Raw genomic sequence first — 15,595 nt, forward strand, 5'->3', positions numbered from 1 at the left:
CGTTTTTATTTTGTTACACACTACAGCCACTTGCATATATATTACAATCAATCAAACAATTATTGTGCATTGATAGAAATCCATACTATTTCAATTCCTCGACAAGAATTGATTAACATAAACAAGGTAAATAGCATGAAAATAACAAGACTCAAACTTTCGAGGATTCAAGCATGTGTACGTACACACAGTTTTTTGTGTGTCCAAAATTAGAACACGAATTCCTACTATTGTCCATGCAACCATGTCCCCATCTCACTCCTTCGTTCCCCTTAACTTTTGCTCAAATGGGGCCCACAACCCCTCACTTCCTCCAAAACATATACAACTCGACCCATTACCGACAAAATCACTCATTAATCACGATTTTGTAAATGTCAAATATATTTTGACAAGAGAGAATAATCCAAATCCAAATTAACACACAAACGGATGATATATATGATATACTAATATACACATCCTTTTCTTAATTTTGTCTCTACAAAAACAGTAATAAAATTACTACTTGATTGACCCAAACTAACAAGTAACAACACACCGTATAATATCTTTGTACATACACATAATTTCTTTTTGGGTGAATAAAATATTTTTGGGTCGATCAAAGATTAATATCCCGAGACACAAGCAATTCAGCACACCGGCAAGCCCAACAGTGTTGATTGTAAACATCATTGAATTCACGGTTGATGCCATGAGGTCATGGATGAAGTGATTGAGATTTGACACTGAAGACTATATAGACTATAGAGCGAAAAATAAATATAATAATTGAGCTAGGCACATTTTTAATTGGGGGTTAACTTAGTAGCTAGAAGAATCTAGCAGAGGGTGAACGAAGATCCATCTCCAGGGTCCAAGCGTTCCGGTCCTGAACGTGCAAGTGCCAGAAGGTTTGAGCGAGTGCGTCTGGGTCCATTGTACCCTCGCCTCCTCCTCCACTGCTTTGCTCCCCCAATGAATTTCCCCTCTGTGAAGATGATGACGTCAAGGTTGGTCCTCTGTGTGCCCCCACAACATGCAAATTCCATCCATCATCAATGCCTCAACCTTTGCATTAACATCATTTATTCTTTTTTAACTAATTAATAAAGAGAAAATAAACTAGCTAGTGTAAAATAATTTTTAATTTTACACCCTCATTTAATTATAATTTATTATATACGATAAATTTATTAATTTTTATAATAATTATTTTAAAAATTATATTAATAATTATTTGTGATTGAATGATAATATAAAACTATTTTACACTATCAATGCATAATTATTAAACTTACTAATAAACAAGAAAAAAGACTATGCACTTATAGTGTAAAATTTATATTATCATCCAATCAAAATTATTCGTTTTATGATAAGATTGAGGACTTTTCGAAATGATCTTAAAATTCATACTAACGATAATTTACGATTAAAATGATAATATAAAATTATTTTATATAATTAATACATCATTATTAATCTATCAATGAACAAAGTATTTTTGAAGTTTATTTGGCGTGTTGAAAAAAATTACATTAGCCAACAAGGAATTGTTAGAGATCATGCATATTAACTATTAAAATGAAATATGCTAAACTCAAATTAGATTACGCCGGTTATCAAGTTCTATAAACTAAAAAAAATTAATAACAATTAAGGACAAGCATTGTTCTATAAAAAAAATATGTTATTGGAATACCTTTAGATGCTTAGATGTTGTTGTGAAAGAAATGTATTAGAGATCTTATATTAATTAATGATATAAGTAAAATAGTATATATAAATTATAAAAATTCACAAAATGATTAGGTAATCTAGAATCATGACATAATATAATTATGATCCGGATCAATTTTTATGCAAAATATACCCATAAGTTTTAGTTCTCAAAAGAAAATTAATGATATTTAATTATATATTAGGTAAATATTAGTAAAAAAAATTATGACGATTGTAAATCATCTAATAATTCCTCAAAATAATATAGACACTTTAAGTTAAAGTTAGATACTAAGAAATATTATTTTAAACATTTAAGAAACGTACCATATATAGGAATTATTTAAAATGTACAGAGAAAAAGAAAACTTTATAATTTCAATACATATTTTGTTCTAAAACATTATCTTATTTTTATTTTTTGGTATGCATAATTATGAGTAAAATAGAAATTGGAGGAATTAATATGCAATGTTTCCATAAAACAAGAAAAAAGAAAAAAGAATTGCTGTATTAATTGGAATGGGGTGTTGAGAAAAAGAGATCCGAATGAGGATAAGCAAAAGGATGCATATAAGGTGGAACAAATAAACAAACGAAACGAACCTGGGTGGGCCAATAACACCGTCAATGATAACATGAGCTAGGTGCACTCCTTGAGGTTGAAATTCCTTGGCCAAACATTGCGATAGTGCTCTCAAAGCGAATTTCCCACAGCCTGTCTCATCTCCCCCATTGGGTGCAGTGTTCTCACAAATTAAAATTCAATTCAACTCAATTTAACAAACCACGCCAACAACAACAACAACAAAATAATAAAACACATTCCAATAAGTAAGGATAATTGGTGTTTACATAGTTCAGAGTATCCAGCAATGCCGTTTAGAGAAGCGGAGCAGCCAGTGAAGAGAATCGTTCCTTTTCCTCTTTCAACCATACCCGGCAGCACCTAATATAATTCATTAATTTCATCAAACAAAAACCATAGTCATTATATTTATATATATTAGTAAGCAACCTTGGTAAGCATTTGATAAAATAAGTTACGAAGTTTAGAGTAACTCATCCATCTTACTTTACCAATTGAATTAGATCATTTGATAAAATAATAAGAATGGAATGGTACCTGTTGAGCGCAGTGGAAGGCGCCGACGGAAGAAACGGCAAGGGATCTTTCAAAGGATTCGATGCGAAGATCTTGGAAGGAGGAAGGGCACCAAGGTAGTGGCTGGTAAGCATTGTAGACAAGAATTTCCACGAATCCCAGAGAGAGCACTCCTTCAAATGCCTCTCTCACGCTTCTTGAATCGGAACAGTCTATTCTTATAGCAAAAACCTGCGCCTTCTCTTCCCTCGCTATTTCATCAGCAAATCTTGACAACCTCCCTGGTGTTAAATAATCATTCAATTAATTTGCATATAAACATATCATATATGGTAACAGCAAGAATAATAACAACAACAATGATGATAGAAGGATATATCTTGTTTTATTTTGTGTATGATAAGATGGGATGTGAAAATTAAACATTGACTTAAAGTCAGCCCTTGAAATGATTACAGGAATTAATGTTTGGGTCTGGGACGAGGGATACCTACCCAAGTCACGAGCGAGGATGGCAACCGTGTAGCCCTCGTGAGCGAACTTGCGAGCGATGGAGAGGCCGAGGTTGGGGCCCACACCGACGATAGCTGCAATGCCTCGCGAGGAAGCGGAGCTTGCCATGCTTCGCATCTCTCTTTTTCTTTCTCCCTTTAGACAATTATGTGTATGGCAAAAAACAAAAAAAGAACCCAGAATCAAATAAAGAGGAATTGAGAATTGGAAGTGAAAGCAAGAAAGTGGTTGGTGGAATTTAGAAAGAGGGGGATATTTAAGATGTGGAGAGGAGAAGATTGGCGTTTTGGAGGAAGGGGGTGAGATGTCTTTGGTATGTCTGAATCATTGCCTCCCTTACAAGAAGCATTCGTTTTCCCTCCAGTTCGGCTCCAGCAGCCTCTCCTTTCTGTACTTCCTCTCAACGTGACATAATTGTACACTGACTTCATTCCTAACCTAAAATATTATATAGTTGCAAAAAAATTCTACAATAAGAAAGAAAAAAGGATAGCAATGTACATTTCCATTTTGATACGTTCTGAATGGAAATGGAGGTTGATATTTTTGGTAAAGAATACTTGTGTACACTTTGAAATGTAATTTTGTTTTAGTAAAGTTATTATCTATGTTATATCATGAATATCAAAGTTCTTCTTATATGGTTAAGTTCCCACATCCGAATAGAGAATTAATCTTATACTATGTCTAAACGATTATAATTAATTTGTAGAAATATCTCAAAATGATCCTAATTAATTAATTATAATAGTTAAAAAATATCTATTATATATTTAATGGAACTTGATCCGTATTCAATATTAGAATAATTTTAGAGTAAATTGTTACTTTTGGTATCAGAAAGTGTAATTCACCGTTACTTTGGTCTCCATAAGTATTAAAATTTCAAAAAAAAATCTTGAATATGTAATTTCTCTGTCATTTAAGTCATACTAATAAAAAACTTTTATTAAAAATAACTTTATATCTAAGTGACAAGCTATCTGCCTATATAGCCATTGATAGTAAACATGTGATTGTCATATAACGACCTCGTACATAAGTGATAGCGAACCATGTATATGTGAATAAACTAATATGAAACTGAACTAAATTGGAATTAAAATGAAACTGAATTATATAAAACTGAACTTAAATATAATTAACCCAAACTAAATTGTTTGGTAAGTTCAGTTCTATAAACTGAACTATAGAGAAAACAGTTTAGCTCAACAAGGTGTGAACTGTTTTGTAAAAACAAAGCTAGTTTTCATGTTTCTATTTGCTCTCTTAAAGAGATTTTTCAAAATTCCTGGAAGTGTCTCAAAAACCTGTCATGAAGTGGCATTGGGAAAAAATGTGTTGTGGTGGGGGGGCTATGCATTCGGGTGGATGGGGACCTAAAGGAGTTTACATGCATGCTGGTTAGTGGAAAGTCTACGTTGGGTGTTGAAGTTAATACACTAGGGAAAGATTGTTAGTTAATTTTGACTTGAAAATAAATCGTTTTATATATTATTCAATTAAGTAATCTGACTTATATATTATTCAATTACGTAATATCATGTGATTTATATTATTACATCAAAAAATTCAGTTTAATTTTTTTATTTTTTAATTAAAGTCTAAGAATCTTTTTATAAATATGATTTTTTTATTTTTAATTTAATATTTTATTGAATTTTGTTTTTATCTTTAATTAATTCTTATTCTTCGTAAATCTAGTCTTTCCTTCTATGCATGTAATCTTTCTCACCATGGTCAACACTAGAGGGCAAATTTACTGTATGGGGTTCCTTTTAAAAACAATTTATGAAAGAGGGTCCGTTTCAAAACAAATTCTGATGGGGGTATGTTATTTACGTGCAATCCGCCATTCCTACTGACGGCAAGCTTGTATCGCTATTGGCAGCAGCGGGACGCAGGCGGTATCGCCATTGGAACCAGCGAGACAGGCGGTATCGCCAGTAGCACCAACGAGACAGGTGCTGACTGGGCAACCCGCCTGTAGCACCAGCGAGACAGGTGCTGACTGGGCATTCCGCCAGTAGCACCAGCGAGACCAACATGCACCTTCCTTCTGCACTTCTGCACGCGCTACAGACTCCTTGATCAAGCTATATAGGCTTCTGGCTTCACACAGCAGCTTAGGGCACTGTTTGCAGGTAAAATCACATGCAGGCTAGGGTTCTACTCATTTGCAGTTTAGGGTTCTGCTCATTGCAAGTTAGGGTTCTGCTCATTGCAGGGTAGGGCATGGCATGCTGAGGGTTCACATGGATACAGTTTGATATTCACATGCGCCCTGTAATTATTGTAGAGAAGATCACATGCTGTATGAGTGTAAATTGGCTTTAAATAAGAGCATTTCTAAGAAAAAAATTTCACACAAGCAAAGGTAAGAGAAACAAAGCAGTCCAAAGAGGAGAGAAAGAAAGGCAGTTTCCAGAAGTTTGCTACTTTGCTCAAAGTTAGTGATTTATTTAAAGTAAGGATATTTTGTATTTATTTAAAAGAATCTTTTTTTATCGAGTCAATTTTTTAAAGCCTTCTTTCATTTTGTTTGAAGTGTAGTAATTTTGTGAATTAGATTTTTTATTTAAAAATAATTTGCAGTAATTATTTGTAAGCCTATATTTTTAATGGTTTTTGTGTTTGAAATTTTTTTAAGTGTAATTCTTCCATTTATAAGCCTTCCATGTTGTGTTTGAAAATTTTTTGAAGTTGAGGAATTTTTAATAGAGCAACCAAATAGATTTTTGTAATTTTATGATTGACAAAATATTTATTTGAAGTAATAATTGTTTTTTTAGAAAAAAAATTGAACGTGAAATTTAAGCGTATTAATTATTGTAATTAGGCGTTACAAATATTTAACTGATTCTCTTATAGTTTAAGCGTATTAATTTTGTGAATTAGATTTTTTATTTAAAAATCATTAGCAATAATTATTTGTAAGGCTTTTTTTTATGATTTTTGTGTTTTAAATTTTTTTAAGTGTAACCCTTCCATTTTGTGTCTGAAATATTTTTGAAGTTGAGGAATTTTTCATAGAGCAGATAAATACATTTTTTTATTTTTATGATTGACAAAATATTTAATTAAAGTAATAATTGACCCTGATAGAAAAAAATTTGAACGTGAAGTTTAAGTGTATTAATTATTGTAACTAGGGCTTAGATATATTTACCTGATTCCCTTATAGTTTAAGCGTAGTAATTTTGTGAATTAGAATTTTTATTTAAAAATTATTAGCAGTAATTATTTGTAAGCCATTTTTTTATGGTTTTTGTGTCTGAAATTTTCTTAAGTGTAACCCTTCCATTTTGTGTTTGAAATTTTGTAGAAGTTGAGAAATTTTTCATAAATTATTTAATTAGAGTAATTTTTTTAGAATAAAGTATGAATGTGTAGCTTAAGTTTAATAGAGCAAGCAAATAAATATTTTTATTTGTATGATTGACAAAATATTTAATTGAAGTAATAATTTTTTTTGTTAGACAAAAATTTGAAGGTAAAGTTTAAGTGTATTAATTTTTTGAATTAGAATTTTTATTTTAAAATTATTATGAGTAATTATTTGTAATCCTCTTTGTTCATGATTTTTGTGGCTTAGAAATTTGACGTGTGACCGTTTCGGTTATAAACTTTTGTTGATGATATTTGTGAGTTAAAACTATTTAGAGGTGACTCTTGAAGTTTTTGAAGTTAAGGAATTTTTTTTGAATTATTTAATTTGAGTAATAATTTTTTTGTTAGAATGACGTATCAATGTGTAGTTTAAGTTTAATAGAGGAAGCAAATAGATTTTTTTTATTTTTATCATTCTCAAAATATTTAATTGAAGTAATAATTGTTTTATTTAGAAAAAAATTTTAACGTGAAGTTGTAGCTTATTAATTTTTGTAATTAGCTTTTTTAGTTTGAAGTTATTTTAATAATGTTTAATTATTTACATGCCTTTGTTAATGGGTGGACAAACCATACAAATAATTACCCAATTCCCTTCTAGTTTTTTGAAGTTAGAATGAAATTTTAATCTGTAATTTAAGTTTAAGTTAGTAGATGAAGCAAGCAAATACAATTATTTATTTTAAAACTACTGTTGTTATGATTAATTATTTTTAATTTTCTTCATGTAGGTATATCATGAATTCAATTATTACAGTGTTGTATTTCAATGGAAGAGTATTTGAAGACAATGATGGTGTAATATTTGAAGGCAGTAAAAAGGCCATTCAGATAAAACGCGGAATTAGTTTCAATGCTTTGAAAAAAAAATTGGAGATAAGGTAAAGTTAGAAAATAATGAAATTATTTCTACCATAAGTTGTAGATTTTTAGTTTCAGGAAAATATGTTGCGTTGCAAATTTGTGATGACGAAGATGTTGAAACTATGATCGAAAGTTTTCAACAACAACAACAAATGTCAGTTCTAGAATTATACGTAGAAAAGGATGTTGCTGATGGTTCTATGTTTCATGCTGCAAATTCTGTTACGTCATGTGGACATAATGTACCTCATCATGAGTCGGAACTGCCAAGAAATATAAGCAATTTACATGACGATGAAGATGATGATGATGATTATCTTGCATCTAACTCATACGTTGAAGAGTCTTTCGATGAAGATGATAGTGACGATGGAATATCTGATACAGACGATGAAGTCACCGACATCGTTGAACCAGTTTCAATTGTTCACCCAACCGAAGGTAAATGTTTGTGAAATACAAAATTAGTTTAATACATCTATCTTTTTATGAGAATTGTATTTAATGGTAGCTAAATAGGAGTAGTTTGTTGACATGATTTTTTTTTATAAATTATTAGGTGTACCAGAAATTCAAAATCCATTTTGGAATGATGCTATGCATTATAATAATATCAATTGGAGTCATCCGGACGAGGAGGACATTTGTGGTCTGGACATGCCAACGACTTTTAATGTTGGACAAGAATTATATGTTGGCATGGATTTTGACAGTAAAGATGCGGTAAAAAATGCACTGAAACAATATGTGATGAAGGTGCATCAAAGTTTTAAGGTTGTTGAAACGAAATCACACAAATATATTGTTTGTTGCCCCAACAACACCGAAGAGTCTCCTTGCCCTTTTTATATGAGGGCAATTTTATCCAAAAAAACTGATGCATGGAAAGTGACACAATGGGGTGGACCGCACACATGTCTAAATATGACTATGACACAAGACCATGAGAAGCTTGATTCAAATTTAATTGCGACTTGTGTAGTAGGTACGTTTTTTATGTTCATATTATCCTACTTTTGTGTTATTTGTTATTTTAATTTGTAATTTTATTTTATGATTTGAATTACAGGCATGATCAGAGAAGATTCATCAATAAAAATTTCTTTGATTCAAGAAAGGATAAATAGTGAATTTTCCTATAAGGTTTCATACAGAAAAGCATGGATGGCCAAACAAAAGGCGATTGCAATTGAATATGGCGATTGGGAAGAGTCGTATGCGAAACTCTCGTCATGGCTAACACACATGCAAAATCATTCTCCTGGCTCTTACTTTCAAATACTACATGACGATTTTATTGTTGGTAATAGGGTGAGTCGCGAACATCGTCAGTTTCATAGAGTATTTTGGACATTTGGTCAATGCAAAGAGGCTTTTAAGTACTGTAAGCCAATCATACAAGTTGACGACACACATTTATACGGAAAATACCGTGGGACCATGTTAATGGCCACATCGCAAGATGGAAATGGTGGTGTTCTTCCTCTAGCATTCGCCGTGGTCGAAGGCGAGACGCTAACGGCATGGTCATGGTTTTTGGCCCACTTGCGTGAACACGTCACAGATAAGAATGGAATTTGTCTAATATCTGATCGTCACGCGAGAATAAAGTCTGTTGTCGCTAACGAAGCACTTGGTTGGCAACCTCCCCACGGTTATCATGTGTACTGCGTCCGACACATAGCCAGCAATTTCAATCGCAAATTCAACAATGCGAAACAAAAAGAGATGTTCAAGAAATTGGGTAAGGTTTATTTTATACATTAATTTAATTTGAGTTTCATGTCTACATACAACTTTTGATGATAACAAATTTGATGCAGCGTACACTCCTTGCAAGCATGTGTTTGATCAAAACTTAGAAAAATTTCGTCAATTGAGTCCAGCCATAGCAAGATGGATTGATCGCATTTCAAAGGAAAAATGGAGCATGGCTTACGATACATCTGGACGACGATATGGTCACATGACAACCAACCTATCAGAATGTGTGAATAAGGTGTTGAAAGATTGTCGCAGCATTCCAATAACAACGTTGGTCAAGTCAACATATAGTAGGTGCCGAAAGTACTTTGTTGATCGTGGTCGCCAAGCCCAAAGACAATTAAGAGAAGGCCAAGTTTATTGTTCTAAGCTTGTTACAGAACTTAGAAAAAATCAAGAACAAGCTTGTTCGCACATCGTTCGTGTGTATGATATCCACTCGACAAGGTTTGAAGTGGAGGAGACCTTCAATCCTATAACGCAACGTGGCGGACAAAAATGGACAGTTAACTTGAATGGCCATTATTGTCAATGCGGAAGGTATTATGCGCTTCACTATCCATGTTCACACATTATTGCAGCTTGTGGTTATGTGAGCATAAACTACTACCAATATATAGATGTTGTTTACACCAATGAGCACATCTTAAAAGAATACTCCGCACAGTGGTGGCCTCTTGGGAATGAAGCGGCAATTCTTCCTTCTGATGAGGCATGAACACTAATCCCTGACCCAACTACAATTCGTGCGAAAGGTCGGCCAAAATCAACAAGGATAAGGAATGAGATGGATTGGGTCGAACCATCTGACCACCGACAAAAATGTAGTAGATGTGGAGCTGAAGGGCACAATAGGCGTCGATGTCCAATGCAATCTGACCGTGGGAGTAATTCATTTAATTGATTTATGTATGTTACATGACTGACTTGTATTGCTTTAGGTTTTGTTCAATGTATTTACTTGTTGGTCTTCAATGAAATCGTCAGTTATTTTTTGTTGAATGTGTACTTCTAATGAAATAAAATTACATTTAGAAGTTGAAATAAATGGAGTGGATCAATCGAGGTTGAGTGACATTGGTGTTGATCGTTAGTTAGAAACATTAGTTATTTTCTTTTGTCTACCTTAGTTTTTTTTAACTATCTACAATGACAAACTATGGACTTAGTCATTATGGTTTAGTGTCTAAGTATTTTGGTTTAGTGTTTAGGGTCTAAGCCTTAGGTTTTAGTGTTTAGAATTTTGGATTTAAGGGTTTAGGGTTAAAGGGTTTGGGTTTAGGGTTTAAAATTGAGTGTTTAGGGTTTGGGGTTTAGAATTTAGTATTTAGGGTTTAGTGTTTAGTTTTTATATTTTATGGTTGAGGGTTTAGATTTTATATTTTAGTGTTAGGGGTTTAAAAGGCACGGTTATGGGATTAGGGTTTAGTTCTTTTTTTAGGGGCTAGGGCTAAGTTTTTTATTTTTAAGGGTTACGGTTTAGTTTTATGTTTTATGGGGTAGGGTTTAGTTCTTATTTTTAGGGGGTAGGGCAAAGTTTTATTTTATTTTAGGGGTTAGGGTTAGTTTGTATATTTTAAGGGTTAGGGTTTAGTTCTTAATTTTTAAGGGCTAGGATTTAGTTTTTTTTTTTAATGGTTAGAGTTTGTTTTTTATTTTAGGGGTTAGGGCTAAATTTTTATGTTTTAGGGGTTAGGGCTAGTTTATTTATTTTAGGGGTTAGGGTTAATTTTTTTTATTTTAGGGGTTAGGTCTAAGTTTTTTATGTTGAAGGGTTAGTGTTTAGTTCTTATCTTTTAGGGGTTAGGGCTAGTTTTTTTTATTTTAGGGGTTAGGGTTAATTTTTTTATTTTAGGGGTTAGGTCTAAGTTTTTTATTTTGAAGGGTTAGGGTTTAGTTCTTATCTTTTAGGGGTTAGGGTTTAATTCGTATTTTTAGGGGTTAGGGTTTAGTTCTTATTTTTAGGGGTTAGGGCTAATTTTTTTATTTTAGGGGTTAGGGTTAATTTTTTTTATTTTAGGGGTTAGGTCTAAGTTTTTTATTTTGAAGGGTTAGGGTTTAGTTCTTATTTTTAGGGGTTAGGGTTTAGTTCTTATTTTTAGGGGTTAGGGCTAATTTTTTTATTTTAGGGGTTAGGGTTAATTTTTTTATTTTAGGGGTTAGGTCTAAGTTTTTTATTTTGAAGGGTTAGGGTTTAGTTCTTATCTTTTAGGGGTTAGGGTTTAGTTCTTATTTTTAGGGGTTAGGGCTAGTTTTTTTATTTTTGGGGTTAGGGTTAATTTTTTTTATTTTAGGGGTTAGGTCTAAGTTTTTTTATTTTGAAGGGTTAGGGTTTAGTTCTTATCTTTTAGGGGTTAGGGTTTAGTTCTTATTTTTAGGGGTTAGGGCTAGTTTTTTTATTTTAGGGGTTAGGGTTAATTTTTTTATTTTAGGGGTTAGGTCTAAGTTTTTTTATTTTGAAGGGTTAGGGTTTAGTTCTTATCTTTTAGGGGTTAGGGTTTAGTTCTTATTTTTAGGGGTTATGTCTAAGTTTTTTTTTATTTTAGGGTTCAGGGTTAATTTTTTTTATTTTAGGGGTTAGGGCTAAGTTTTTTATTTGAAGGGTTAAGGTTTAGTTCTTATTTTATGCTTTAGGTTTTCTTCAATGTATTTACTTGTTGGTCTTCAATGAAATCGTCAGTTACTTTTTTTTGAATTTGTACTTCTAATGAAATAAAATTACATTTAGAAGTTGAAATAAATGGAGTGGATCAATCGAGGTTGAGTGACATTGGTGTTGATCATTAGTTAGTAACGTTAGTTATTTTTATTTTTAGCGTTAAGGTTTAGTTTTTATATTTTAGGTGTTAGGGCTAATTTCTTATATTGTAGGGTTTAGGGTTAGGTTTTTTATTTGAAGGGTTAGGGTTTAGTTCTTATTTTTAATGGTTAGGGTTTAGTTCTTATTTTTAGGGTTAGGGTTAGTTTTATTATTTTATGGTTAAGGTTTAGGGGTGAACATTTTAGGGTTTGTCCCGGTACATTCCATTGTGTTCCTAATGGGGCATTAGGTGTTGGAATTGGGCCATGATATTGCTGTGAAGGGGTCATTGTGGGCCATGAAAAATGAGCTTGTGTTTTCACAACACCACCAAACGATTGCTGGCTTGCAGAAGTATCAGTGTGATGACCCTGAAAAGGATACTCATACATTTGTGTCGGATACTGAGCAAATGTTAGTGGCGTGTAATACATTCCATGGCCACGTTCCGCCATTTGTTGGGAATATTCTTCCGCTTCAACAGTCTCCCTTCGTCTGTCTATGCCCTGAGTTTCAACACTTGACTGAAGTATGTGAAACTGTTGTGAGGGAAATTGACGCTCTGATGCATGACCATGTGACACTGGCTCAGTGACTCTCTCTTGCTCTTCTGATAACATTGTAATTTTTTCCACATAAGGCACAAGATCATCAACTGTCCATGTATTCCTCCCTTGAGGAGACACCATGTATTGTAATGTCTCCGCAACTTCAGCCTGCAATTATAAGGGTCAGAAAATTAATGGCCATCATTAAAAAAATGTTCAACTAAAATATTCAAAAAAATTAAAATATACCAATGTAGCCGTCTTTGCATTTTGTGGGTCAACAAACATCTTTGTCTTTCGCCTATACCAGACCATGTAGTCCGAGTTAAAGCTCAATAGGCCTTCTTGTCGGGGATAAGCGTCGACCCTAAATGCATGACGATTATTCCACTGATGAATCATTGGGGCGAACAATTGCCCCCAATTTTTGTCATGTTTCCCTTTTAATGTTATGCCATGAATGTTTAAGGGTTGTGAAGGAGACTCTGGAACTGGTTGCTGCATCCCAAATTGTCTCAACACTCTGTCCGGTTGGTGCCACTCAATAACTTGGAAACAAATTAGTGGCACCACCGCGTACCACGCGAGACTTCCGACTAAACAAACGGGAGGCAACAATGATATAACGGTTGATGGGTAAGACTCCCACACAAACTGCATATAACAACATAGTTGTGAACATTGTAGTAAAATAACACATAATTTTTTATTTTACAAATATAATAGCATGTTCTTACCTCATGACGTTTCATAATATTCAGCTTGCGACGAAAAACTCTCACATCATCATTGCCGATATGTTGGTTTCCACGTCGCAGCCACCTACAAAGATTAAAATTTAACACATGTCTAAAACCATTTATTCTATTGAAATGAAAGACGCTGTTAAAAATGACTAACCTGTGCCCCAATGGTGTATTTTCTACTTGGGAATGAGTCCTCTTTGGAGCCAAGGTTGGACATCGTTGCCATGCCCACAGTTGTAGTAAGATGCACATACCTCCGATTGATTTAGTATTATAATCGGTGGCACTGCACATCTCTCTGTATAGAAAACCAAGTACGGCAGCTCCCCATGCATATGTGCCACATTCTTCAAAGTCACGTAAAAATTGAAGGTACCTTAGTGAAACTTTGTTACTGCTTTTGTCAACGAACAAGACACCTCCAATGAATCTCAGTATCCATTCACGGGCAAACCTTCGTACTTGTTCTTCGTCGTCGTCGTTATTTATTTGTGCAAAATGGTGAGCCAGCCAACTTAATTTAACCACGCTACCTTTAATTTCACCTTCTTGTGGTCTGGCTCCCAATAATTCCTCACATAAATCAGCCCAATCAAGATTTGTTGGACCGATTAATGGTAAACCATCCACACTTATACCTAACAATACAGAGACGTCTTGAGAGTAATAGTACACTCTCCGCATCTCATGTGAAACGTATGTGTTTTCGGCCTCCATCTTTCTATCAGAGCACTACTTAATGAGGCATTTATTTTTAAGTATCCCATCTTGATAATCCAGCCGAAACTAGATTGTTGAAGAAAAGGAAAAATTTGCTCTGGAATTTGTTCTTCCCCTTGATACGTGGGGACAGCTCGTCTTATATGTAATTTCCGATCTTCTTTCCCATTCCAAACATGTTCTGAAACATGCTTAGGTTGCATCCATAATACATCAGCATCGATGGGGCCAGACTTAATGTTAATATGTGATGAAGATGATGATGAAGATGCCATTACTACTGCAAAATAAAATATAATACAATAAATTCTCAAATCAATTTATACATTATTTGTAAATAATATAAATTAAACTACGCACATTTATAAAAACATTATTAAATATATAACAATAAATTTGTAAAAAATCAAACTGGCCAATTTTTAATATATTCTATAGTTAAATTAAAATACATGTGAAGAAAACTTTAAATAAATTAGTTTTTTTTCTACAATTAACAAAAAACAATTGAATAAAATATGGACTAGCAAATTATTTATAATACAAACAAATATTGAAATGCAAAAAATCATTTCAACAATATATATACAAAAATAATAATAATGTACAATGTATCATATATTTAATAATATAAATTTCCTAAAACAAATAATATTAACCTACAAGCTACAACTAACACTATCTTATCATATAACTAAAAACTAAAAATATTTAACTCAAACAATATTAACTTATCAATTCATTTATTTAAAACTATACTATCTATATATAACATACAAAATTAAGACACTAAAAAGGCAAATTTACGTCTATTTAATATTATAATTATTTATTTACATGTAAAATGCTTAAATTTCTACCGCTAACTAATATTACAAAAACTAAAAATTTACGTGTGTCTAAAATTTACAAATATATACCTAAAGCTAATATTAACTTGTGCCTAATACTACAAAACCTAATATTACGTGTGCCTTCCTAAAGTGTATCATGCATGTATATATATTTATTAGGCTAAAGTATCATGCGTGTAAATATATACCTAATACTACAAAAGTTAATATCACATATATAAAATTTAAGAATATATACAACAATTAAATATATATACACGTAATATTTTTACACTAACTAAACAAATATATAATATTTTCATACTAAGTAACCAAATAATATTTTCAGCCAAATATTATTTTCAATCAAATATTATTTTCATATATATATATATATATATATATATATATATATATATATATCACACATATAATATCTAACAATATATATAATAACTAAATAAAATTTTGATTCTAACTAACCAAATATTATTTTCACCCAAATATTATTTTCATATATATATATATATATATATATATATATATATATATATATATATATATCACACATATAATATCTAACAATACATACAATAACTAAATAA

General features: G+C 32.2%; 1 protein-coding gene across 1 annotated transcript; it reads right to left on the reverse strand.

Moving 5' to 3' along the window:
- Positions 1-411: 411 nt before the first annotated feature.
- On the reverse strand, positions 412-3,766 carry LOC114392384 (3-ketodihydrosphingosine reductase-like). Its single transcript, XM_028353507.1, has 5 exons — positions 3,307-3,766; positions 2,834-3,093; positions 2,563-2,656; positions 2,314-2,425; positions 412-1,004 (listed from the first exon to the last, which is right to left on the reverse strand). The coding sequence occupies exons 1-5, from the start codon at positions 3,440-3,442 to the stop codon at positions 815-817; spliced, it is 792 nt and encodes a 263-aa protein (XP_028209308.1). The 5' UTR covers positions 3,443-3,766; the 3' UTR covers positions 412-814.
- Positions 3,767-15,595: the final 11,829 nt, after the last annotated feature.

This window comes from Glycine soja, chromosome 17 (assembly GCF_004193775.1).
Source record: "Glycine soja cultivar W05 chromosome 17, ASM419377v2, whole genome shotgun sequence".
In the NCBI taxonomy this organism is placed as follows: Eukaryota; Viridiplantae; Streptophyta; class Magnoliopsida; order Fabales; family Fabaceae; genus Glycine; species Glycine soja.

Excerpts from the sequence above, each read along its gene's own strand:
- LOC114392384 (XM_028353507.1), bottom strand. The coding sequence starts at position 3,442 with ATGCGAAGCATGGCAAGCTCCGCTTCCTCGCGAGGCATTGCAGCTATC. Across the intron at positions 2,657-2,833 it reads CCTTCCACTGCGCTCAACAG|GTGCTGCCGGGTATGGTTGA; the intron begins GTACCATTCCAT and ends GAATTATATTAG. Across the intron at positions 2,426-2,562 it reads TGCTGGATACTCTGAACTAT|GCTGTGGGAAATTCGCTTTG; the intron begins GTAAACACCAAT and ends GAGATGAGACAG.